The 20908-nt window shown below is 37.4% G+C and overlaps 1 protein-coding gene across 6 annotated transcripts in view; it reads left to right on the top strand.

The window, feature by feature from the left end:
- The window catches only part of LOC121303091 (dedicator of cytokinesis protein 8-like), a 59166-nt gene that overhangs the window by 10822 nt on the left and 27436 nt on the right, over positions 1–20908 (top strand). For 4 of the 6 annotated variants that reach the window (XM_041233542.1, XM_041233551.1, XM_041233532.1 and 1 more), the window contains exons 2-14: positions 12–120; positions 4719–4894; positions 6896–6967; positions 7873–7987; positions 10625–10834; positions 13196–13281; positions 13605–13671; positions 15419–15568; positions 16203–16283; positions 16896–17055; positions 17690–17823; positions 18512–18605; positions 18744–18906. In XM_041233542.1, coding sequence (XP_041089476.1) covers positions 12–120; positions 4719–4894; positions 6896–6967; positions 7873–7987; positions 10625–10834; positions 13196–13281; positions 13605–13671; positions 15419–15568; positions 16203–16283; positions 16896–17055; positions 17690–17823; positions 18512–18605; positions 18744–18906 — 1617 coding nt within the window. Of the gene's footprint in view, positions 1–11; positions 121–1120; positions 1200–4718; positions 4895–5090; positions 5252–6895; positions 6968–7872; positions 7988–10624; positions 10835–13195; positions 13282–13604; positions 13672–15418; positions 15569–16202; positions 16284–16895; positions 17056–17689; positions 17824–18511; positions 18606–18743; positions 18907–20908 lie in introns of those variants that run through there. The other 2 variants (XM_041233568.1, XM_041233578.1) reach the window with 2 other exon arrangements.

The following is a 20908-nucleotide window of genomic DNA, read 5'->3' as shown; positions in this document are numbered from 1 at the left end:
TATTTTAACAGATATTCATCAGCAGAAATAAGGAAACAGTTTGTCGGACAATATGGGGCGGGGCCGTACCATCAGCGCCAGAGTTCAACAGCGTCTGGTGCTTCTGTCTCACTACAGATAGTGAGTAACTTTCACAGCACTTTTTAAAGAGATGAACTTGGGGTATTTCCAATGTATTTAAACAAGAAGAACATTCATTTGTGTTTTTGCATATTTTTGGTGCTGGGTTTTTCCTCAGAGCATCAGTGGCAGAGGCAGTGGCACTGAGAGCTTCCCCACGTCCCTGAAGGCAATTCAAGAGGGACCACCCTCATAAGGCATTAGGAGAAAGTTCAGTCTCCATGTGCAACTAATTCCTTGGCCTCTCATTTTGAAACTGTCACCGGCGTCCAGTGGTATTTGTCCCGCATTGTGTTATGGTTTTGGGATTCTGACTACTGATCAAAATCAGATACCTGGGCTGCCAGAGATAAAGGCATTTTTTATATGTGTTGCTTAACAACATTTTACACTACAGTCTGGAATTAGTACTGTTTACCTTAAAGCTTATAAAACTTTAAAATTCTAGGATCTGGTCATGTTTACCACCCTTTAGATTTCAGCCTATTTTTGATTGTACAAACACTGGGTTTTGACATTGTTAGTGGTGGACTTTTTCAATTGTAATGGCATCACCAGGTGGTAAACTGTTATAAAGACTTGGTAACCGTTATATATTTAAAGAGAGCCTCTATTTAGCAGCAAGTTATTGTAAAAGGTAGGATTGAAAATACTTCAATATCCAAAATGATTAAAACTAGTACATCTTAGCCCATTTAAAAAACAATACAGGTTAACTATTTCCGAGGTGCTGCAAAGTATTGCTGTACATGCAATACCTTTAGATAAGGGCATTGTGTGTACAATAATAACTGGTTCTTCTCTACAGACCTTAGTTCTGGATATTGACTGATCATGGTCTTTCAGGGTGAAAGTCTAAAGATGGAGCAACTTTACTTTTAGCAACTAACCTCAAGTGAGGTCACTTCCTGAGTTTGCATGACTTTTGAATCTGTATAGCTCTGCTGGTGCAGTGGTTTTTACTCGAAGAGGAAGGGTTTCAGAAAAAAAAAAAAACTTCTTATAGACATTAACTGGAGGTTTCATTTCCGGAAGAGGCCATTTTGTCACAGTTTCACAGAATTTGAAGACTCAAACGGGTAAGTCTAATTTTGGTTATCTGAAGGAAGCTATTTCTCTGTAAAATAGCAATGCTTTGCTTTCTGTATACCATGCTAGGAAGTTGCAGTGATGTAACCTACTGAGGTGTTTGTATCAGATTCAAGTTAACTCATTAAAATTACATTTGTTTAGATTTGTATCTGTATATAATATATATAATATATATATATATATATATATATATATATATATATATATATATATATATAATATGTACATATTTTTCAGTCATCAATTAGTAATAGTTATTTTATATTGCACATTTGTACCTGTACTTTCTTGCTTGTATAATAGAGTTATTACTACAAGGTCATTCCTGAGGCCTCCTGCTTTAAAGGAGCAGCGAAGTGCTGCACAGGGGGATTAATAGGCTGCTTGTGTTCAAATATCATCTTGTTTTTATTGATTAGATTTAGATATTTGTGTATATGGCTTAATTTGTATACTGCAAAAGGTGTTAGAGAATTAGTCATTTTAAATGTTGAAGGCAGTTCTGCCTGAGAGATTCTGAGACGGAAATCCTGTTTTGGTTTGTGTGCTGAGCTGGCTCCTCGGGTTACAGGTTAATGTTTGTTGCTTAATTATCTGTCAGAATACAAATAAACATAACGATTGCGCTACACCACCCACAACAAGTATTATGTAATGGAAATTGATTAGCTAATATTTCTTTATTATATAGGTATTTATCCAGTTCTATAGAAGTTAAGAGGGGTGTACCCTTTAAGATGCAAGTACCACAGGTCACCCTGTCAGATGAAACAGACGTACAGGTATTACTGTACAACAACATGACAAAGAAACACAGCAAAAGAGGTTGTAAACAGATTAATACAATTTAAAACCTTTCCAAAGCAGACTGGAATGATTCCGATTGGCTTATTTAAAAGACTGCTATATTTGCTTTCTGCTCAATTCCTGTATAATAAATGGGTAGGGAGGTCTTTTGTGGCTTTCATAGTCGTGGTGTAGCTGTGTGTGTGTGAGCTTTGTTACAACTTGACTGTTTGAAGAGTGATACCAGTAATCTCTTCCTGTAATCCATCAGGATAGCATTGAAAATGAGGTGTACATCACAGTGGTTTGATATACCAGCTTGGTATCCAGTGACAACCCATGCAATGTGTGCTCCCTGTAGAATCACCTGCAGTTGCTGGCAGGGCTGGGTACACTTCTCAAGATTCCTGAACCCTTTACTTCTCACAAAATGTAGCACACGTGTTTGTGTAGATAGGCTTTTATTCACATGACTCATTCATTAGGTTAGTAAATACAGTAGCTACCCTGACCACTGCTGTGTAAAATATACAATCTGCATCTTGTGTTGCAATTTCTGTCTTAACCGGGCAAGACAGCATACTTGACACACTAGTGTATCCCTTTCTAACAAATGAAATGTCTTGCAGTCCCACTGAATGAGTGCCATCCTTGCTGCTCACGATTGCTATTTGAAGGCTTTTCAGTTTTGTTTTTCCCCAGTTTAGCAAACACAACTCTTTTTATGGGAGTGTCTGTAAACACATGCTCTGTTTGTGTGTGCCTTGTTGCTGTGTTAATGGTGGGTGGAGGAAAACGGAAATAGCCAGCTTCATTTTCTGAGCACAATTTAATTTAGAGCCTGGGGAGATATTGACCATGGAATGCTCTGGTAGGCTCTACGTTACACTCCATTATTGTTTCAGTCATTCAGGTACGCTTAGCCAACATGTGGTCTCTTGTTGAGAAATTTTGGTGTCTTAATTTTTTTTTTTGCTTTAGATTAGAGATCTTATGGGACTGAATTTACAGCAACATGTGTTTTTTTGTTCATTCTGTACCAAATAAAGGGCAATACTAATCAAATAATTACTTAGTAGACTATCAGACTGTTGGAGGAATTAAGTAATGAATCATTCTAGCCCATTCTGCACATTGCAAAGTATGCAGGAACTGAAAGGAGTTAAAATGCAATTGATTCCTAAAGAATGTGAACTGTGTTCATCCCTGAGGCTACACAGTGGATACGGGACAAATAGCAACTGCATGATGTTTCACTGCAGTTTGAAATGTGCGTAACTATATCATGACAGGACATTCCTCACTCTTTCACACATTTTCATTTTGTTTTAATGTGACTGGTAAAATTCTTTATTTTAGTTTTAGAGTGGGGCTGTGTTTTTCCTACGTAATTATTTATTTGAAAGTGTTACAGTAGACCACATGTCATGTTCGTATTCATTGTCAGGTGCCCTCCCAGATGATTATAGTACTTAAAGGATTTGATAACTTGTTTATTGAGCACCTAACCCAGCAGACTACTTTCAGCTTTCTCTCTAGAAAAAGGAATCCTTTAGTCGCAGTCTTTGTCTTTTCATTTCTCATTTTTTTCCATTATGTAATTGAAAATTTCATTGTGATTCCAATTCCTGTTATCTGGCGATTAACACATTATGAACAAACAAACCAGAGTCTATTGACAGCACAGCAACAGTATGCCGTTGCCAAGTCAAATGACCGACTTTGAAAGTCAAACAAATGAAGCAACACTTTTTAAATGACAACTAGCACCTCAAAACAAAGAAAGACCAAAACTCTTATTGTATAATCATTATAACAACAGGGTGCATGCAGTGTATGTGGAAACAACACTCTATGCTCGTACACTCAGTGGATTTTGTAGTAATGTACAGACTAAATTCAAAGCGAAAGTGATGTTCATTTCCTCACTTGTATAAGGAATATAGTGGACAACTCTCACACTTTGTAGATTTGCGTATTTAGAGAACCGCATATCCAATCAAGATTCATCTTGCTAAGGACCTTCTTTAGCACAGGGGTGTATTGACCCTTTGAGTCACACGTCATGGTGTTCTACTTTATGATACTACTAACTCTAATTTTGTATTTACAGCAGTGGCAGGACATGTATGTTACTAATATATTATATATATATATTTCTCATATGCCTTCTATATCTCTCTGTCTTCCCATTGTTTCACATCTGTTCCAGTGTGTTCTATTAACTCAGCTTCTTTTCTGCCTCTGTTATCCCTAAGGTAGGCTAACTTGACACTCAGCCCACAAAATAAACTAAATTAATTACTGAATACTATAAAACCAGCAAAACAAAAAGTTAGAAATCAGCCAAATATCTTCTACAACTAAATATTAGAGGAACTTTGTGCATTAAAACAATAAACACATGACCTAACCACCCATTAAAAAAAAAATTGAAAATACGGGTGAAGCTGTAAACTCTGGTCAACCAATGTAGGTGACAGAGCATGTCTGCTGGAGATTTAAATCGAGACAGAGGAACAGTGATGTCAGGGGCAACCCTGCTCCCTCAAGAGTTTCCCAACATAGACTTGTGCAATGACATATTCTGTTCAGGAGGAATGAACTGTAGTGAAAAAGCAGTCTATACGGGTCAGCCATGTGACTTTCTTTGAGTTTAATTGCTACATCCTTTCTGTTCAGATGCTAAAATCACTTTTTTATTCTTGTTTGTCTCTCAGCCTCAGTTTTATGAAGCAGTGGAGCCGCTGGACTTTGAAGAATTCCTGATTACTCAGATGAATAGTGCAGGCTCAGACATAATGCAGGAGCTGGGGGACTTTCCTGAAGACGACTTAAACGTTGAGCTTGCTCCCAGGGAGTGCCGGACGGAGCAGCACTCGGTCCCAGAGAATGGGTATGTTGTAAAAAAGATAGGTAGGGGGTTCATCATGAAAGTGTTCATTCCAGCCCAAGTTTGTAGTGAGTTGTGGTGTTCTCAGTCCAGTCAGTTGAACAGTTTCCATATCAGAAGAAGACATCATTACAGTTGGCACTAATGTTCAATAACAGACTGCATGGATTTCCTAAAAAGGGTTGTCTCTCTGTGGCAGGTTTGAGGCATATTGATGTACCTGCTCTGTGGATAACTGTGGATAAACCTCAGTTTCCAGTGCTATCAATCCTGCACCTTCAAAAGCACAAAAAATTCCATTTGAAAACACCTTCCCACCCCTTTGCACATGGTGAATCAAGAACAGGAGCACATGATCTGGTACATGATCCTTTTACTTTAGCCACACATAGTGGGCCTTTGATTTGAAGTTTTCTTGTCATGAGCATTACATTTATCAATTATTTATTTTTGCAACGTTTGAATCACGATGACGCGGTGCATTCATCTGTCTGAAACTGAGGTTACATTTCCGTTCAACTCCCAGGGGAGAAAACAAAATCCACAAACACATTCTACAGTTTTACACAGTGTTTACAGAGAGAGACATTGTGCAACTGGAGCTCCCATACTCCCATGTGCTGTTTAGTTTAGTCTTCTTTACATGGGATATCAGACTGAAAGGTATAAGAGCTTTCAGTTGTGGAACTGACTGTAGGGTCATTTTCATTACCCCTTGTGTTGGTTCACTGTCAAGTTCGGAGACGAGTGTGCTGCTCTTGTTCAAGGCAGTGTAGCCTTGTAGTGTAAACTGGGGACTGGGAGCCACAAGCTTCTGAATTTCATTCACAGTGTAGCCACTGAATCACTAGGCCAAGTGAGTTAACTGACTCATGGGGTACGTCATTTAAAGTAATTGAGGCTAACAAAATAGTTCCCTAATTGCTTTCCATCAAGCACATCCTTTCACTGTATAGGTCTTAAATGTGCAGTTTTTAAAGAAGCACATGTTTTAGAAACATGTATTTTCAATTTAAAATAGGATATCTGGAACTGCACTAGGCTAAAGACATCTCTGGTAGAAAGTAAGGCTTTTAAACTTTATTGCATTTTCTTGGGTTATTTGGCCTGGAGGGTGAAAATGTCCCCACCTCGTCGCTGGCTTCTTTCCTGTCAATGATTAATCAGCTGCTAAACTGCTGTAGCACCACTGCACCAGATGTCATGCATTAATATAACATTTGAGATCAACCGGTATGTAGTGGAAGTGCAAAATGCACATGATTTATTTAATAATTTTGTTAACCACAATTACTTTAACGTCACTGTGCCTGTTTGCTGCAGTGTCATTGTACCACCTACTGAGTGACTTCACCCCAAAAATGAATAAGTAACTAGAGTATCACACACTCCACTTATAGGTATGTTACTTATGCAATAACACACGACAGGGTGTGCGGTAGTTATACAATTCCTGCACGCCCTGAGTGCGTTCTGAAATGTGTTATTGTACTTAGAAAATGTCTTTATGCTCTTTGTTAACATAAAGTTTATAAAGATTATAATGTGGTTTGTAATTTACTGGGGAGGGTATTCAAAAGAAGAGCAAGGAATGCAAAAATATATACCAGGCCAATTTGATCATAGCACTTTGCAAAGGCTTTTTTTTCATTGTTGGCATTTCAGTCATTCTTTTATATAGTATTCAGTACAAAGTCTTTTGTTAAATTTCCTCCCAGTTTTCTTAATTTCCTTGGGTTTAATAACACTGCTCTAACATTGACCGCTTTTCAAAAAGAAATAAAGCCAACTGAAGCCATGAATCAGTCTATACAGTATTGTTCTAATGTTTTGACATGTTTATTATTATTTGTATAGAGGACTTCAGACAGCATTGAAGCAGTTTTGATAAGACTAAAGGGATACATATTTTAGTTCTGATACACAACAAAGCAGTCCTGCGGGAAGAGAGCCAGTAGTGTGTGTGCGGCTCAGAGATGTCTTGTTTTGTTTCTTTGTCCCCAGTGAGGAGCTGGATCCACATGTCAGGGACTGTGTTCAGACTTACACTCAACCCTGGCTTGTTGTCAGCAGAAAGTAAGTCAAGCACCTTCTAATTCCAGACGGTCACATCAGTTTTTCTTCAGAAATCCCTATAGTTTAACTCCCTGTAACATAACTGAGTAACTTCCATTTGAGATTCAAAGCAGTGCAAATCAGGCAAAATTTGAATTCCTCAAGCAGTACTCAGTGGGCAATAAACCATATCACAAGGAAATCATAAGCATCTTAATGCCCTTGTTCTTATTCACTTTTAAATGTCCTTTGTTTTCACTGTTAATCCAGTAATACCTCTGTATTCTTTAATGCTTTGATTTGATCACGATCACATTGCGTTTCACTTCTTTCCCTGTCTAAGATCACCGGGTTACAGGGGCTGCTGACAGGTTGATCAGGCCAAGCCCACTATACTCTGTAATGGACACTAATCTCACCACCAGGCACACTACTGTGCAGTAGATGGGTGTGAATATTTAGATTGCTGGTGCTGCAAGGGAGATTTTGCATGCCTAATGCAAAAGTACTTCTGTTAGCTTTATGAACATATTAGTATGTAGACTATAAAGAACATTGGCTTTTAAATAAGTATTTTAAATGGTTTTATTGAAACTAATGTTTCATGTTGCAGGAAAATCCCACATTTAGGCATGTGATCTTTGATATATTTATGATGCAGTGGCAAGGTGTGTACAGAAAATGTAGACCTCACTTTTCCTGTAACATCATTGCCATTACACCGTTGTACCTCCAGGTGGCACTGCATGTATTACATTTACAGTATTAAAACGCTGTGGAATTGTAAATGAGTGTTATGCAAAAAATGTAGATCGAGCAATAACATTACTGTTTGAAAGCTCTTTTTAACAAAAATAAGAATTGAGGGAACAACTGAGTTTCAGGTCCTCTGTTGTTGTTTTAAAATATCTTTTCACCATTTCCAGGTATCAGGGAGATGGAGGGAGCATATATTCTGATAGAATGGGCCTGCACAAAACCTTGCAGAAACAGATCTTTGAATCTGATGAACAGCGTGATTCCAGTAGTCAAGAACAACAGGTGGGTAAAAAACGTATTTCGGTGTCAGTTTACTTCAAAAACTGTACTTCAAACAATATTAATGGAATCATTTCAGTGATCTCAGAAATCACTTTCAAGCTGCGGTGGTCAATATTCATGTTCAGTATATTTTCTTGCAGTCTTTTTGACAACTGTATCCACTCCCATTGTTTAGCATCCTGTATGCTGTACTTTTTGAGAAAGCAGTTCTGCTTGTTTAAACTCCTCACTGTTGAAAAGTGTTTGCTGTCACACAAACAAGCTTCTCTCAGCAGGGGGAGTTCTAGGACTCTCAGCAGGGGGAGGTTATGCAATTGGTCCCGCAGATATTTTAAAATGTTGCATTTCAGAGGGAGTCGTTATGGTGTATTATAGTTGCTTAATTAACGTTGGGGCATTATAAATGATCAATGTCAGGTATATCAGTGTGTATAAAACACCACACTATGATACTGCACTACACTATACAAAGAGAATCAGTGAAAATGATCGCAAGCACTGTAGTATAATATTTGGCAATTGACAACATTTACAAAAACAGTACTTACCATACTTTCTCAGTCCATGCCAAAGTGAACTGACTGTTTCTTGCATGTAAGTGCATGTTAACCCAAGACAGACATGGTGTTTAAAGCAACAATAACAACAACAACAAAGCACACACAAACACAAACTGGCTCTGTACGTCAGCAATCTTGTTTCAGCTTTTTAATGATCTAATCCCTTGCTTTATTGTTTTCTTAAACTGGGCAGTTTGTTTTAAGTAAAGTGAAACTCAATTCCCAAAATACACCTTTTTTTTTAAGTCTGTAACGGAATGTATTTTGTCCTGCTAAGAAATATATTGTTTTAGAACCACAATAAAATATGCATAGGTCAGTTTCTGTGCGTACCATTCAGTTGGTAACAGCATGTGTAAATGACACATACCAGAGATCCATCGGTTAATAGAGGGCATCATATCTTACAGGATCAGATATGATCATTTCTACTGTTAATGACGTCTTCAAACGTCATGTAATCTCTCAGACCAAGAGCTGTTTTTTTAACTGAAATGTATCTTGTTGACTGTAGCAAAACTCAGTAAAATGGAAGGGAAGGCGGTCATGCTCTTATTCTGGGAAACACAGGGTCATTTTTTTCCACAAATTCTGGAAGAAGTTTGTGTTTTTGGGTTAAATATGCTAAATCATAGCTTCTTGGACCTTGACCTGTGTTAATCGCTGCAGCTGCCAGGCTGTCTCAGTGACTGACAGATTTCTAACTGCAATTTGGGAAGTCGAGCTAAAGCTAGGACTGACATTCAGGGGAGGTGCCCTGAACACAACTCCCAAATTTCTTCAGATTGATTCCCTTTAACTATGTCAATAGCCTGATGCAATCTGGTTGAAAATGCATTCCTGGTACCCTTTCTCTTTGCCCTTCCTACCCTACTTGTGGGGCCAGTTTGAGCAAAAGTATTAATTTACCTGCTGTATACTGTGTTGTACATATTATGGTGATAGACTGTCAATCAAATAATTCTCACAAACAACAAAGCATTCTAGGCTGCACTTGTGAAAATATTCTAAATAGTGCCTTCTGACCATCAACATACCCTGTATTTTTGTATCCACATCAATGCTCCCTCCTTCAACAAAGCTAGAAAAAAATGAATCTGTTGTAGAAAAACAGATTTATGTTTCTACATAAATCAAACACCCAGTTCGCAACACGATTACAAGACTTGTTCTAATATCTGTTTTTTTGTTTGTATGTTTCCACTGCTCATCTTTGGCATCTTTTATGAATATATTTTTTCTCAAGTTCAGGGAAATTGCTGACATGAACTTTTTTTTTCACATGTACAAGAATTTGTTGTTAACAAATACCCTGTTGTTCCCAGGAAGGTCTCGTTTAGCTAGCAATCTTCTTCAGTTGCTAGGGAAACGCTGGCTATTGGTATGACCAATTCTGTTACACTTCACTAACTTAATAAGGCAGTGGAGTCACTGAAGCGTGAAAATGTGTGGCAGTGAAATGATGCACAATTGGATAAACAAGACAACGGACATCAGTTCGGTGACACTGGGAATTGAATGGGCTTCATAATCCTTACTAACAACAGCAATAACAACTAAACAAAAAACAGGAACAGCAAATATTATGCCAATGCTGGAAATTATCAGAATGCATCATTTCAAGTATATTCATATGGGGAAAAAAACAGATCTTAATACCTAATTTGGGAAGTATTTATTTTATGAAAATTATAGCATTTTGGGATCATACACATCCAGGAAACTGTAATTGATTATATTATTCAATTGTAGTACCAGTAGTGACAATAACTGGAGCAGTAACACATTTAATATACAGTGCAGCTATCTGGTTAGTTATTGAAGAAAAAAGTAGAAGCAGGGCCCAGCTGGTTTGTGCTTTCTTAGTAATTATGTAAATAATATGTACTGTTATTACCATGAGCATTTGGGTAACAGTAAGACACAAAGTGCAGTTGAGTGGTTTTATTGCCCAGAGTGCAAGCAAGATAATATTCTAACACCGTAAGGGACAAAGTCAACATACATGGTCGCATATGACAGAATTATTTTCGTGGAGATATTTTGGTTAAAACCCTCACCTGTGCTTTGCTGGCAGGTCAAATCCCAAAAGCTGTCTGTTTTGTGTGACTCCGGGCGGCCAACTCTCACCTCCATTGACTTTGACCTGCGGGATCTCCAGCCAGACAGCCGCGTGGAGACCCTCCTGCGGTTCAGCAGCCCCGAGGACCTCGACAGGCAGAATGGGGAGGCCCGCAAGGCCGGCCGGCTGCCAGAGCTCTTCGCACTTTACCCACCCGCCGATGAGGTGAGTACAGTAGTCCGTTCAATCAAAGCGGTCAAAAATGATTTGGTTAGGTGGCTGTTGTTTGAGGTGAACGCCCTTTATCCATGAGAGAAATCACAAGAACTTTTACAATTGAAGCTTTAACATGTACTTTGAAGTTTTGTTTTGTGTTTTCTATGTGATCTTAAACTGGCAAAACACTCTTTAGCCTTATGTTATGTTCCTGTATATAGCAGGCTGTTTACTATTTTGTAATGATTAGGAATAGGAGGATATTTTCAGCACAAGGTAAAAAGGGAAAGTGGAAAACACAATTAATCTCAAACCACAGGTTTAAAGGGAAGAAATGCAACTAAACACTTCACAGAACTGGAGTTATGAGCCATCAATCAGTACGTTTACATGACAAAGCATTTTCCAAAAACTAATGTTTTCTGAAAACTGAATCAGTAAACTGATTTTCTTAAAATGTCACTTTTCTGTGTTTACATGATTAACAATAGAAAATGTAATTAGAATCCAACTGTATACAGGGATTGAAGTTTTTGGAAAACGTAGGACATTTTCGTACACAAAGTTTGCAGTAGCCAAAGTACGATTTGAAGACCGGACATTTCTGCGACAGATAGGAGACCAATCCATTATAGTGCTTTATCGAAGTGTCATGTCTAAATTCAAAGTGTTACTGTCCTATACCTATATTCAGATTCCCCACAATGTGCAATCAGCCTTTCCAACAGCTCATCCTGTTCTATATTACCAGTTTCTTTTGCAGATATTATTTTAAATGATCATGTCATTTTAAAACTGGAAGACATTTGCTGCTTCGCTATGGGCTGTTAGTATTAACAAATATATACAGACTTTAAAAAATGTATTACTTTATCGCTAACTAGACAAATGGATACATGCAGACTGACTACAGATTAGTATTATTTTCTCTGTTTTCTAAAACCACGTGCAGGAGAAAAGGGTCAAAGTGTGCGCATGCGCAGTGTGCTATTTCAATAAATTTTCTGAAAAGTGTGTTTACATGATATACATTTTGTTAGTTTTTGGAATTTAATCAGAAATTTCTAGGTGCTGTATTCCGAGTACTGGCTTTCGGACTATTCCGATACATTTTCCAAAAACTGTATTTACATGACTTTTGATATTGGAATTAGTTTTCTGAAAAATATCAGAATTCTTATGCTCATGTAAATGCACTGATTGTCTAGCAAAAAGTTTTAGAAAAATAAACAAACAGGTGGAACACAATGTCAGTTAGGATTTTTTGATTGACTTTTTTCACATGGTAATTATCTTGCTAGTTTTAGTTATGTATTTATTTATGTATTTTAGTATTTCAGGGGTATAGTTTACTGCAACATACATGTAATACCTTATCCTTTCAACAGAAAATAGCAGTGGTATACAGAAACTTAACCCTTGCAAGACTTAAAATTCAAAGTACGAGTTAGCTCCTAAAAATCTCTACCTAGCCTGTATTTTTTCCATTCCAAGAAGACATTTAAACTTTAAACAGGTATTTGCTAGAAGAAAGACAGCTGTGGTCACATTAGGCCAAGAACTCCACTGGCCAGCTCCTCATTGTCAGGAGGGTAGCAGCCCATGAAGTGAACTTTTGTCCAATTGTGATTCCGTCTATAACTGTGAACCTGATGGTTTTACAAAGCAGGCTACAAAGAATTTACCATAATGCAGCCTTAATACTTGGGTTTTATTCTGTGGAGATTTAAGAAGGAGCATTGCTCTGTTTTCTAATGTGTATACAGAACTTTTTTTCACTGGGGCATTGCGGCATTTTAAAATTCCTTTTTTTTTGTCACTTTAAATGCGACTTTCCCCGGATGTCTACATAAACAGAGCTGAACTTTACCACAACATTCTCTGGGCCTGAGGCTCCAAACTGCTGGAACTTTCTAGAGAGGGCCATTGTGGCACTGTGCCTCTTTGTGTCCCTATAAAGGAGAACATAGTCTTTAGAATTGACTGAATAGGGCTTGATTTAAATTTCTGTCGTGTAAATCTTCACCTATCTATGTTTAATCCCAATATGCTTTACTACCTTACTGTATTGCAATGTATACTGTATATTTTTGTATGTACTGTATCTAGTTAATTGCACACACTTAACAAACACTCACAGTAACACTAGTGAAAAACATAAAACTATTTCCTGAAAATATTCAATTTACTCATAATTCTTTTCTGAAGATATTTATCAAAATGTTTCTGTTTTAAGATTTCATACAGTGTATTTAGACAAGGAGTGTTGTATTCAGTATTCACACGCCATTAAATCAAGTCATATGTGTTTCCATTCAGAATCGTGTTAGCTATGAGGAATAATACAGTTTTTCTCTTGTTTGCTGACAGGAGGATGCGGTGGAAATACGGCCAGTTCCAGACTGCCCAAAGGAACACACTGGCCACAGGATTCAAATCAGATGCCAAGTCATAAAGTAATTTTGCACATAATCATTGCATCCACTGTGTGAACAGTTGAACAGAAAGTCCTTCACATGTATGTCCTCCGCCAAATACCAGAAATCCTCTTGCATTATAATTACCATATCGTATTTGAAAATAGAAAACTGTAATGTTAAGGTTATGTCAATCAGTGACTTCTACTTCTATATTTTTAATAGTTGATTGACTTATAAATGATGCCTTTTTTAATGTGCTCCACCTACCTTACAATGGCATTTGAAGCTACTTGTGTTAAAGTGTCTACTTTTAGGAGAAAGATAGATATATGATGTGTTTGCCTCTTTCCGTTTTGCAGGTGTGAGATAGAAGTAGAGCCTCTTTTTGCAAGCTTAGCCTTGTATGATTTGAAAGAAAAGAAGAAGGTGAGTAGCAGATCAGCAATTGAATTACTTCATGAAATCTAAATGTTTCAGGTTTTAAAATCTAGATTCCACGGCTTTATGTAGCAGCTGTGGATCCTAAAGCAGATATTTGTTTATTTTGTTGTGTTCAGGTAACATCAGTTGCAAACTTTAATGTACATTATCGTATTGAATTTGTCTTGTTTGAATAAAGGGACCAGGTGTGAGTTCAACTCATAGCAGCCAGTCACTCTAAATTGCACCTGTTACTGAATATGACTATTCCAAGTATACTACATACTGTACATAAATAACACTCTACAAACATACTACAGTATATTAATATTTACTGATTATGAAACTACATTAAGATAATTCATTCAAGACCACAAGGTAATTTATCCTCCAATCTGGAAGTAATTTCTGATTAGGATTTTTTTTTCAGTCCAGGTATTTGATTACATAGTACTCTATAAAGATTTATTCATTCTAAGTTTTTTGACAAACCCATTTGTTCCTTATATGATTCATTACGCTGATTTTTCTTTTGAGATCATTTGAAAAATCTCTATAATGCTGTACAATAACATCACATGTTACTGTGGAAAAATACCAAAGTATAACAAGCAATGACTTGCAAACAGCTATTCTTAAAAAAATGTGTGGTGTTTTCCAGCAGTATTCTGAAGGCTTATACCCGATAATGCTAATTTAAGTATGGAATTGGTGGCTTTGGGCAGAAAATGCTCTTTTGATGTGAGTTAAGAAGAGTGTGCACATTTAACACACACCTCCACACACCTATCCAACTTTTCATTACTTCAGGACATGCCTTACCTTCACTGACCACCTATTTACCTACAGCGTGCCATCTCACCTACAGCATGCCACCTCACCTATAGAGTATCACCTCACCTACAGCATGCCACCTCATCTACAGCTTGCCACCTCACCTACTGCCTCCACCAGACAAAGGATTTTGTCTTCCTTATATACATTAAAGCTCTTTTTGACAGTGGTCCACTATGAAAGGCACTATATAAAGTAAAGATTGATTCATTGAATGATTGATTGATTGACATGGCCACTCCCTAATTAGCACTCAGTTACCTAATTGGAGAAGGGCCACACCTGTGATTGCTGGCAGGGACATATTTAACCCCATCCCTGCCAACCTTACAGTCCCACACATACACTTTTTACATTAAGGGCTTGCACGATGCCACACAGGGAATACAAGACCTAAATTCAAAGAGAACTCATTGTTTGCACTCATTTAGTGGGCTGCTGTTGTTGATATTGTACAGCCCATGGCCAAAATGTGCTAAAAATAATTCAATAGTTTAACCAGGAAAAAGCCCTCGAGACCTAAGTCACATTTTCAAGGGCATCCTAGCTAATGGAGCACCAACACATTTACAGTCATCATACTAAGTTCATATTGCTATTATAATATACTCGTTTTCTCAGACAAGCCAGCTACATGTATCTTCAATGTCTTTCTATAAGGTGGATGCATGTGTAGTGGCAGGTGTGCTCAATGACAGTCATCTGAACTGCCTGAATTATCTGCAAGATACAGAGTTTAGTAGTTCAAATTACATGACTAGGGATGACTTAAAAGTAAAACAGTAAGGACTACAATGTTATCAACAGTCTGTGTAACAGCATAGTTGTTAATTAGGCTTTAGAGCTTGCTCCTATGCTGCAGATGCTGCTGTTTGTTTTCTTTCATTGAATTAACACACACAAAATTAATTTGTTCCAGATTTCAGAGAACTTTTACTGTGACCTGAACTCAGATCAGTTCAGAGGGTTCCTTCGATGTCACACGCCCCATATAGCACCGTCCAGCCAGGCAAGATCAGCTGTCTTCTCCATCACATACCCCTCTCCTGATATCTACCTCGTAATAAAGGTAATTTCTTTTCCTTTCATTACTTTCAAGTAAGACATTGTGTTGATATACTGCCACCTTGAGTTATTTTGTAAGGTGCAGAAGTTTCTAAAGGATCTTAAAGTTGTTTTGCAGACTGGCAACGAGTTTCACTGTAATAATTAGATAAGACCAATGTGGTTACTATTAGGAAGATATGAGTTTCAGTAAAAGACAGATTCTAAAGTCAACTATTTCTTATCTATGGCCAAAAGATTTGCATCACCTATAATTTTAGGTTTGAGACATAATTTTAAAAAATATTTAAAAAACCTATATGAACATAATTTAAATAGTTTATTTAGCATCATATAATCAAAAAACTACAAAAAGTCTACCAGAAACTGTAATAGTATTTTTAATTTTTTGTCATTTGTTAAGTATATGGAAAACTACAAAGTGGCATGTAATTCAATATGTTAACATAACGTTATTCATCAGGTTTCATTTAACTTTATGAAGCAAAAAATAGATCATTCTATATAGAGGGTGATGGAAGACTTTTGGCCATAACTGAACACGCCTAGATTAATCAATTTGCTGTAAACCGTATCTGGAATTCTATATAAGGGCTGGTTACCCAGTAACCTATTTTTCCTTTAATGTTTTGTTTTAGATTGAGAAGGTCCTTCAGCAGGGTGAGATCAGTGAATGTGCAGAGCCGTACATGGTGATGAAAGACAGTGACAGTGCAAAGGTAAAAGCAAGGAATAAACTGAATACAATATGCCATTTAATACTATTGATATGTGATGTGCACTATTGCACTATAATGACACGTTAGGACAGCTCACTTGTCCTGGATACACTATCATCATCTATTGTGTTGGGGTCATCTTAAGACATCACACATAGTCATGTTGGACATATCAAAGTGAGAGCTTGGTATTTCGATTTATTACAATTTCATAATCAATGCCTCCATTCATTCATGTCTTTTCCTTAGTCATTTTGAAAGGAACATCCTCCCCCTAGTGGTTAGGAAGAACACCGCACATTCCTGTTAAATTCACACAGGTCATATTAGTCAAACACCTAAGCTGTGCTTCTCTTCATTTTCTAAGTTATAATTGTGAATATGATTATGTAAATGTAACTATATAAACACAAGACCATAATAATTTTGGGCTTTTCTGTGTCGTTCATGTTCTAATCAACATCCAGAAAAGATAAATACAAAATTACTGTAAATGCCCTGAATAACTTACTGTACTGTTTAACCAGATAATCAGTTTGAGATACCTGCCATCCATTATACTGTGTGGGCAGTGGCAATTAAATACAATTCACCAAATGTTGTCATTTTCAGAACAAAGACAAACTTGAAAAGTTAAGAATTCAAGCTGAATCGTTCTGCCAGAGGCTTGGGAAATACAGGATGCCATTTGCCTGGGCCGCTGTTAACATAATGAGCGTTATCAGCACAGCTACCCTTGACAGAGACATTGTCGAATCAGACAGCATGAATGGTAAGGTTGTCACCTTATGCAGGAGTAAAACCTGACCAGTTGGTTAGCAAGTTTTAGCTAATCACTTAGCTGAAACTGCTGTATTTTAACTGAGGTCGTATGTATTTGGCAATAAGAAATGTGTAGGGTTCCCCAGTCGCTCCTCCAATAAAGGGAGTCCTGTGTGAAAGTGCAGGATGAGTCATGTGACCAGGATCTTACTGGTTTGAATCCTTGTCATGTTAGCTGACCTTGCCCAGGTGACCTACAGTTTATTTTTGTCAATTCCTCTTTAGTTTGAATTTCAGGTTATATAATACTGACACACTGGCCACTATGACTCGGGAGCTCCAGCTGTGCAGCCTGGAGACAGGACACACCTTTGAATTCCATGAATGAAATAAAGAATTTGGATGCTTGACAACATTAAGACTCCCTTGAGTAAATATAAATATAGTCTTGAAATCGAACTGGTTAGTCCTAAGAGACATATTTCATATCTTCTACCTTCCATTATCGTAGTCAAGATGAATAATAATTTGTTTTGTTTCCTTGGCACCATCCTTGAGTCATATTCTGGCACCATCCATCCCTCTGAAATATAGAAATAAGCAGTTGGACTAGACGTACACATGATTCATATCTACTTTTCTAGGTAAAGCTGCTGGAGATAGAAGGACTCTTGGACCAAGCAGAAGGAATTCAGAAAAGTTCAACTCTCTAGAAGACCAGTATAACTTGTCAGGCTTCAAACCTGCAACTATTACCATAAGCACTTTCTGTAAACAGGTACAGCATTTTTTATGCATCTTTTTACATTTTTTTTATCAGACTGGTTTGTCATGCATTACTGGAAAATCTGCAGTACTATTATGTATTAAATCAAGCACTTTGTAAGTACTGTCGCTATGACATCTGAGATACAGACAGGTTTAAAGAAACCTCATGGGCAAAATGGTCCATTAACTTAATATGAGTACCATAATGCAGCCAGGGCGAAGGCATTGTTTTAAAGAATACAACAAAAATGAATAAGAACAATTTTAGCAAGAAACTGTTTAATTGTCCATAAAGACATACAGTGTGTGTTTTGTATAATATTTTATTGTCGTCGGCTTCTGTCATTATTTGCCACATTTAGCATTGCAGCAAAAATTGCTTCTCAAAAAACGTCTCGAGGTTGGAGTGAGGAAGTGCGGTGGGAAAGATTATTAAAGCTGCACTGTACAGTGAAGCTTAGAGAGAAGCATTTTGTTTTGATGCCTGTGCAACGCTGATATACTTCCCCACCTCCCTCATGTTTGAACTTGATGAAACATGGCATAGACTTACATTATACAAAAAGTTATTCCCCTGTATAGCTGTAAATATTTTGGACACAGTATTGTTAAAATGAAGTGTATATGTTTAAAACTGAGTGTGTCTATACAGTATATTGGCAAGTTAACAAAAACATTCAATGTTGTGTCATTTACAGGAAGGAGACAGGCTAAGTGATGAAGATTTATTTAAGTATTTAGCTGACCTTAAAAGAACTTCAACACTGCAGAGAAGAATTAAACCAATAACAGGTAAGTGGGCTAGCAACCACATGCTTATTTAGTCTGCATATGACAATATAATGCAATACTCAAATTATCTTTCTAAGCAGGCATACAGGTAAAGAAATAATGTCCCAAGCATCTAATTATCCTTCATCTGTGTTTCAGGTACTATCAAGCTGGATATCATGCCAGCCCCAGACACTGTACACGGTTGTCTCACCTCTGAGCTGATACCAGTGAAGCCAGTACCTGAGAAGAATGTCCGGCCAGTCCGAGAAGTTCTAGAGTTCCCATCACAAGAGGTTTATGTTCCGCACACCATATACAGGTAGAAGATTAGTATTTAACCTTCCTGTTATCCTTCATCTACTATATTGAAAAAAAAAATGTTGTAAAAAGTTTAATGAGGAGCCTCATTATCTTGCTGCTTTCACCAAGCTTAGTGCTTTCAACATGTTTGGTGCTTTCATCGAGTTCCTCAAGCTTGGATCTTTCATTGATATCCTTAAGCTTGTTGCTTTTGTTGAATTTGGTGGAGTTTGGTTGGATTAGTGGAGTTTGGTGGAGTTTGGTTGGATTAGTAGAGTTTGGTTGGATTGGAGGAGTTTGGTTGGATTGGTGGAGTTTGGTTGGATTGGAGGAGTTTGGTTGGATTGGAGGAGTTTGGTTGGATTGGAGGAGTTTGGTTGGATTGGAGGAGTTTGGTTGGATTGGAGGAGTTTGGTGGATTGGTGGAGTTTGGTGGATTGGTGGAGTTTGGTTGGATTGGTGGAGTTTGGTTGGATTGGAGGAGTTTGGTTGGATTGGTGGAGTTTGGTTGGATTGGAGGAGTTTGGTTGGATTGGTGGAGTTTGGTTGGATTGGAGGAGTTTGGTTGGATTGGTGGAGTTTGGTTGGATTGGAGGAGTTTGGTTGGATTGGAGGAGTTTGGTGGATTGGAGGAGTTTGGTGGATTGGTGGAGTTTGGTTGGATTGGTGGAGTTTGGTGGATTGGTGGAGTTTGGTGGATTGGTGGAGTTTGGTTGGATTGGTGGAGTTTGGTTGGATTGGTGGAGTTTGGTTGGATTGGAGGAGTTTGGTTGGATTGGAGGAGTTTGGTTGGATTGGTGGAGTTTGGTTGGATTGGAGGAGTTTGGTTGGATTGGAGGAGTTTGGTGGATTGGAGTTTGGTGGATTGGAGGAGTTTGGTTGGATTGGTGAAGTTTGATGGATTTGTGGAGTTTGGTGGATTCATTGAGTTTGGTGGATTCATGGCTGCTTCTAGTTTGTATCTTTTCCATTTGTGCACCCTTTCCACTCTCCTTTTTTCTTGCCATTTTCCATTCTTATCCCTCCTGAATCCAGAACAATGCACACGTTTAATTTTTTTTTTTTTTTTTTTTTATTATTATTTTCATTTTCTTCAGGTTTGGGGTCTTGTTGTGTTCAACCTTGCAGTTTTCAAATGTGGGATGTACTTGTTAATTTTTTTTTTTGTTTTTTTCAATGGTGACAGTAAATGCGTTGCTATGCAGTTCTGATTGAGGAAAAAAAACTCAGCGGTACCAATGCAGATTACTCAATTCCATGTCCGTGTCTGCTTACAGAGTTGGAAAAGAACGACTCTGAATATCGTGAGGAGAGCTTCATGCATTGCCATGAAGATAAAAAGATTTAACAAGAGAAATGAATTCATGTGTTGTCGTGCACATTCGGAATTACAACTACTTGTTTGTCTGGTTACCTTTCCAACACACACACACACACACACACACACAAAATTATATTCAAATATAAGTTCTACAAGTTTTACTACTTAGTATTTATAATTGTATGTGTGTTTGTGGAACATCTTACATTTCATTAACACTAAACTACCTTTTACAATACATGTTTTTATTTTGAATAAAGCGATTGACCCTGCCCTTAAAGTCGTGCTGCCAAAAGGATGTCCTTTTGCCGCTTCACCATGTATTCACGTGACAACAACACACAGTCATGACTGTAGAGTCAATGTTCAAGTGCATGTAAACCAAGCCAATGTCGCTGTTTCTTAAAAAAAGTATTTTGCTTTATTAAACTTTAGCATTTATTTCAAGTACAGCTCTTTCTTTGTGTGTTTGCTTACTGTATATAGTTTTCTTCAATTGTGTTGCTTTCAGTTCATTAATTTAATTTGCTGTTTACTTGAAATTGTCTATTTCCTTTTAAGTTTGCTGTGTTCTTCGGATCTGGCGCGTTCCTCAGGTTTGTTGTTGAAATGAAGTTTATTGTTTGTTCAACCTCGGCACTTTCTTTAGATGTAACAATTTCAAAAACTTTAAGTTTGGTGTGTTCTTCTAATTTGTTCC

The sequence above is a fragment of the Polyodon spathula genome, chromosome 2, assembly GCF_017654505.1.
Source record: "Polyodon spathula isolate WHYD16114869_AA chromosome 2, ASM1765450v1, whole genome shotgun sequence".
Taxonomy (NCBI): domain Eukaryota; kingdom Metazoa; phylum Chordata; class Actinopteri; order Acipenseriformes; family Polyodontidae; genus Polyodon; species Polyodon spathula.
This window is presented reverse-complemented; position numbering and strand designations above follow the sequence as displayed.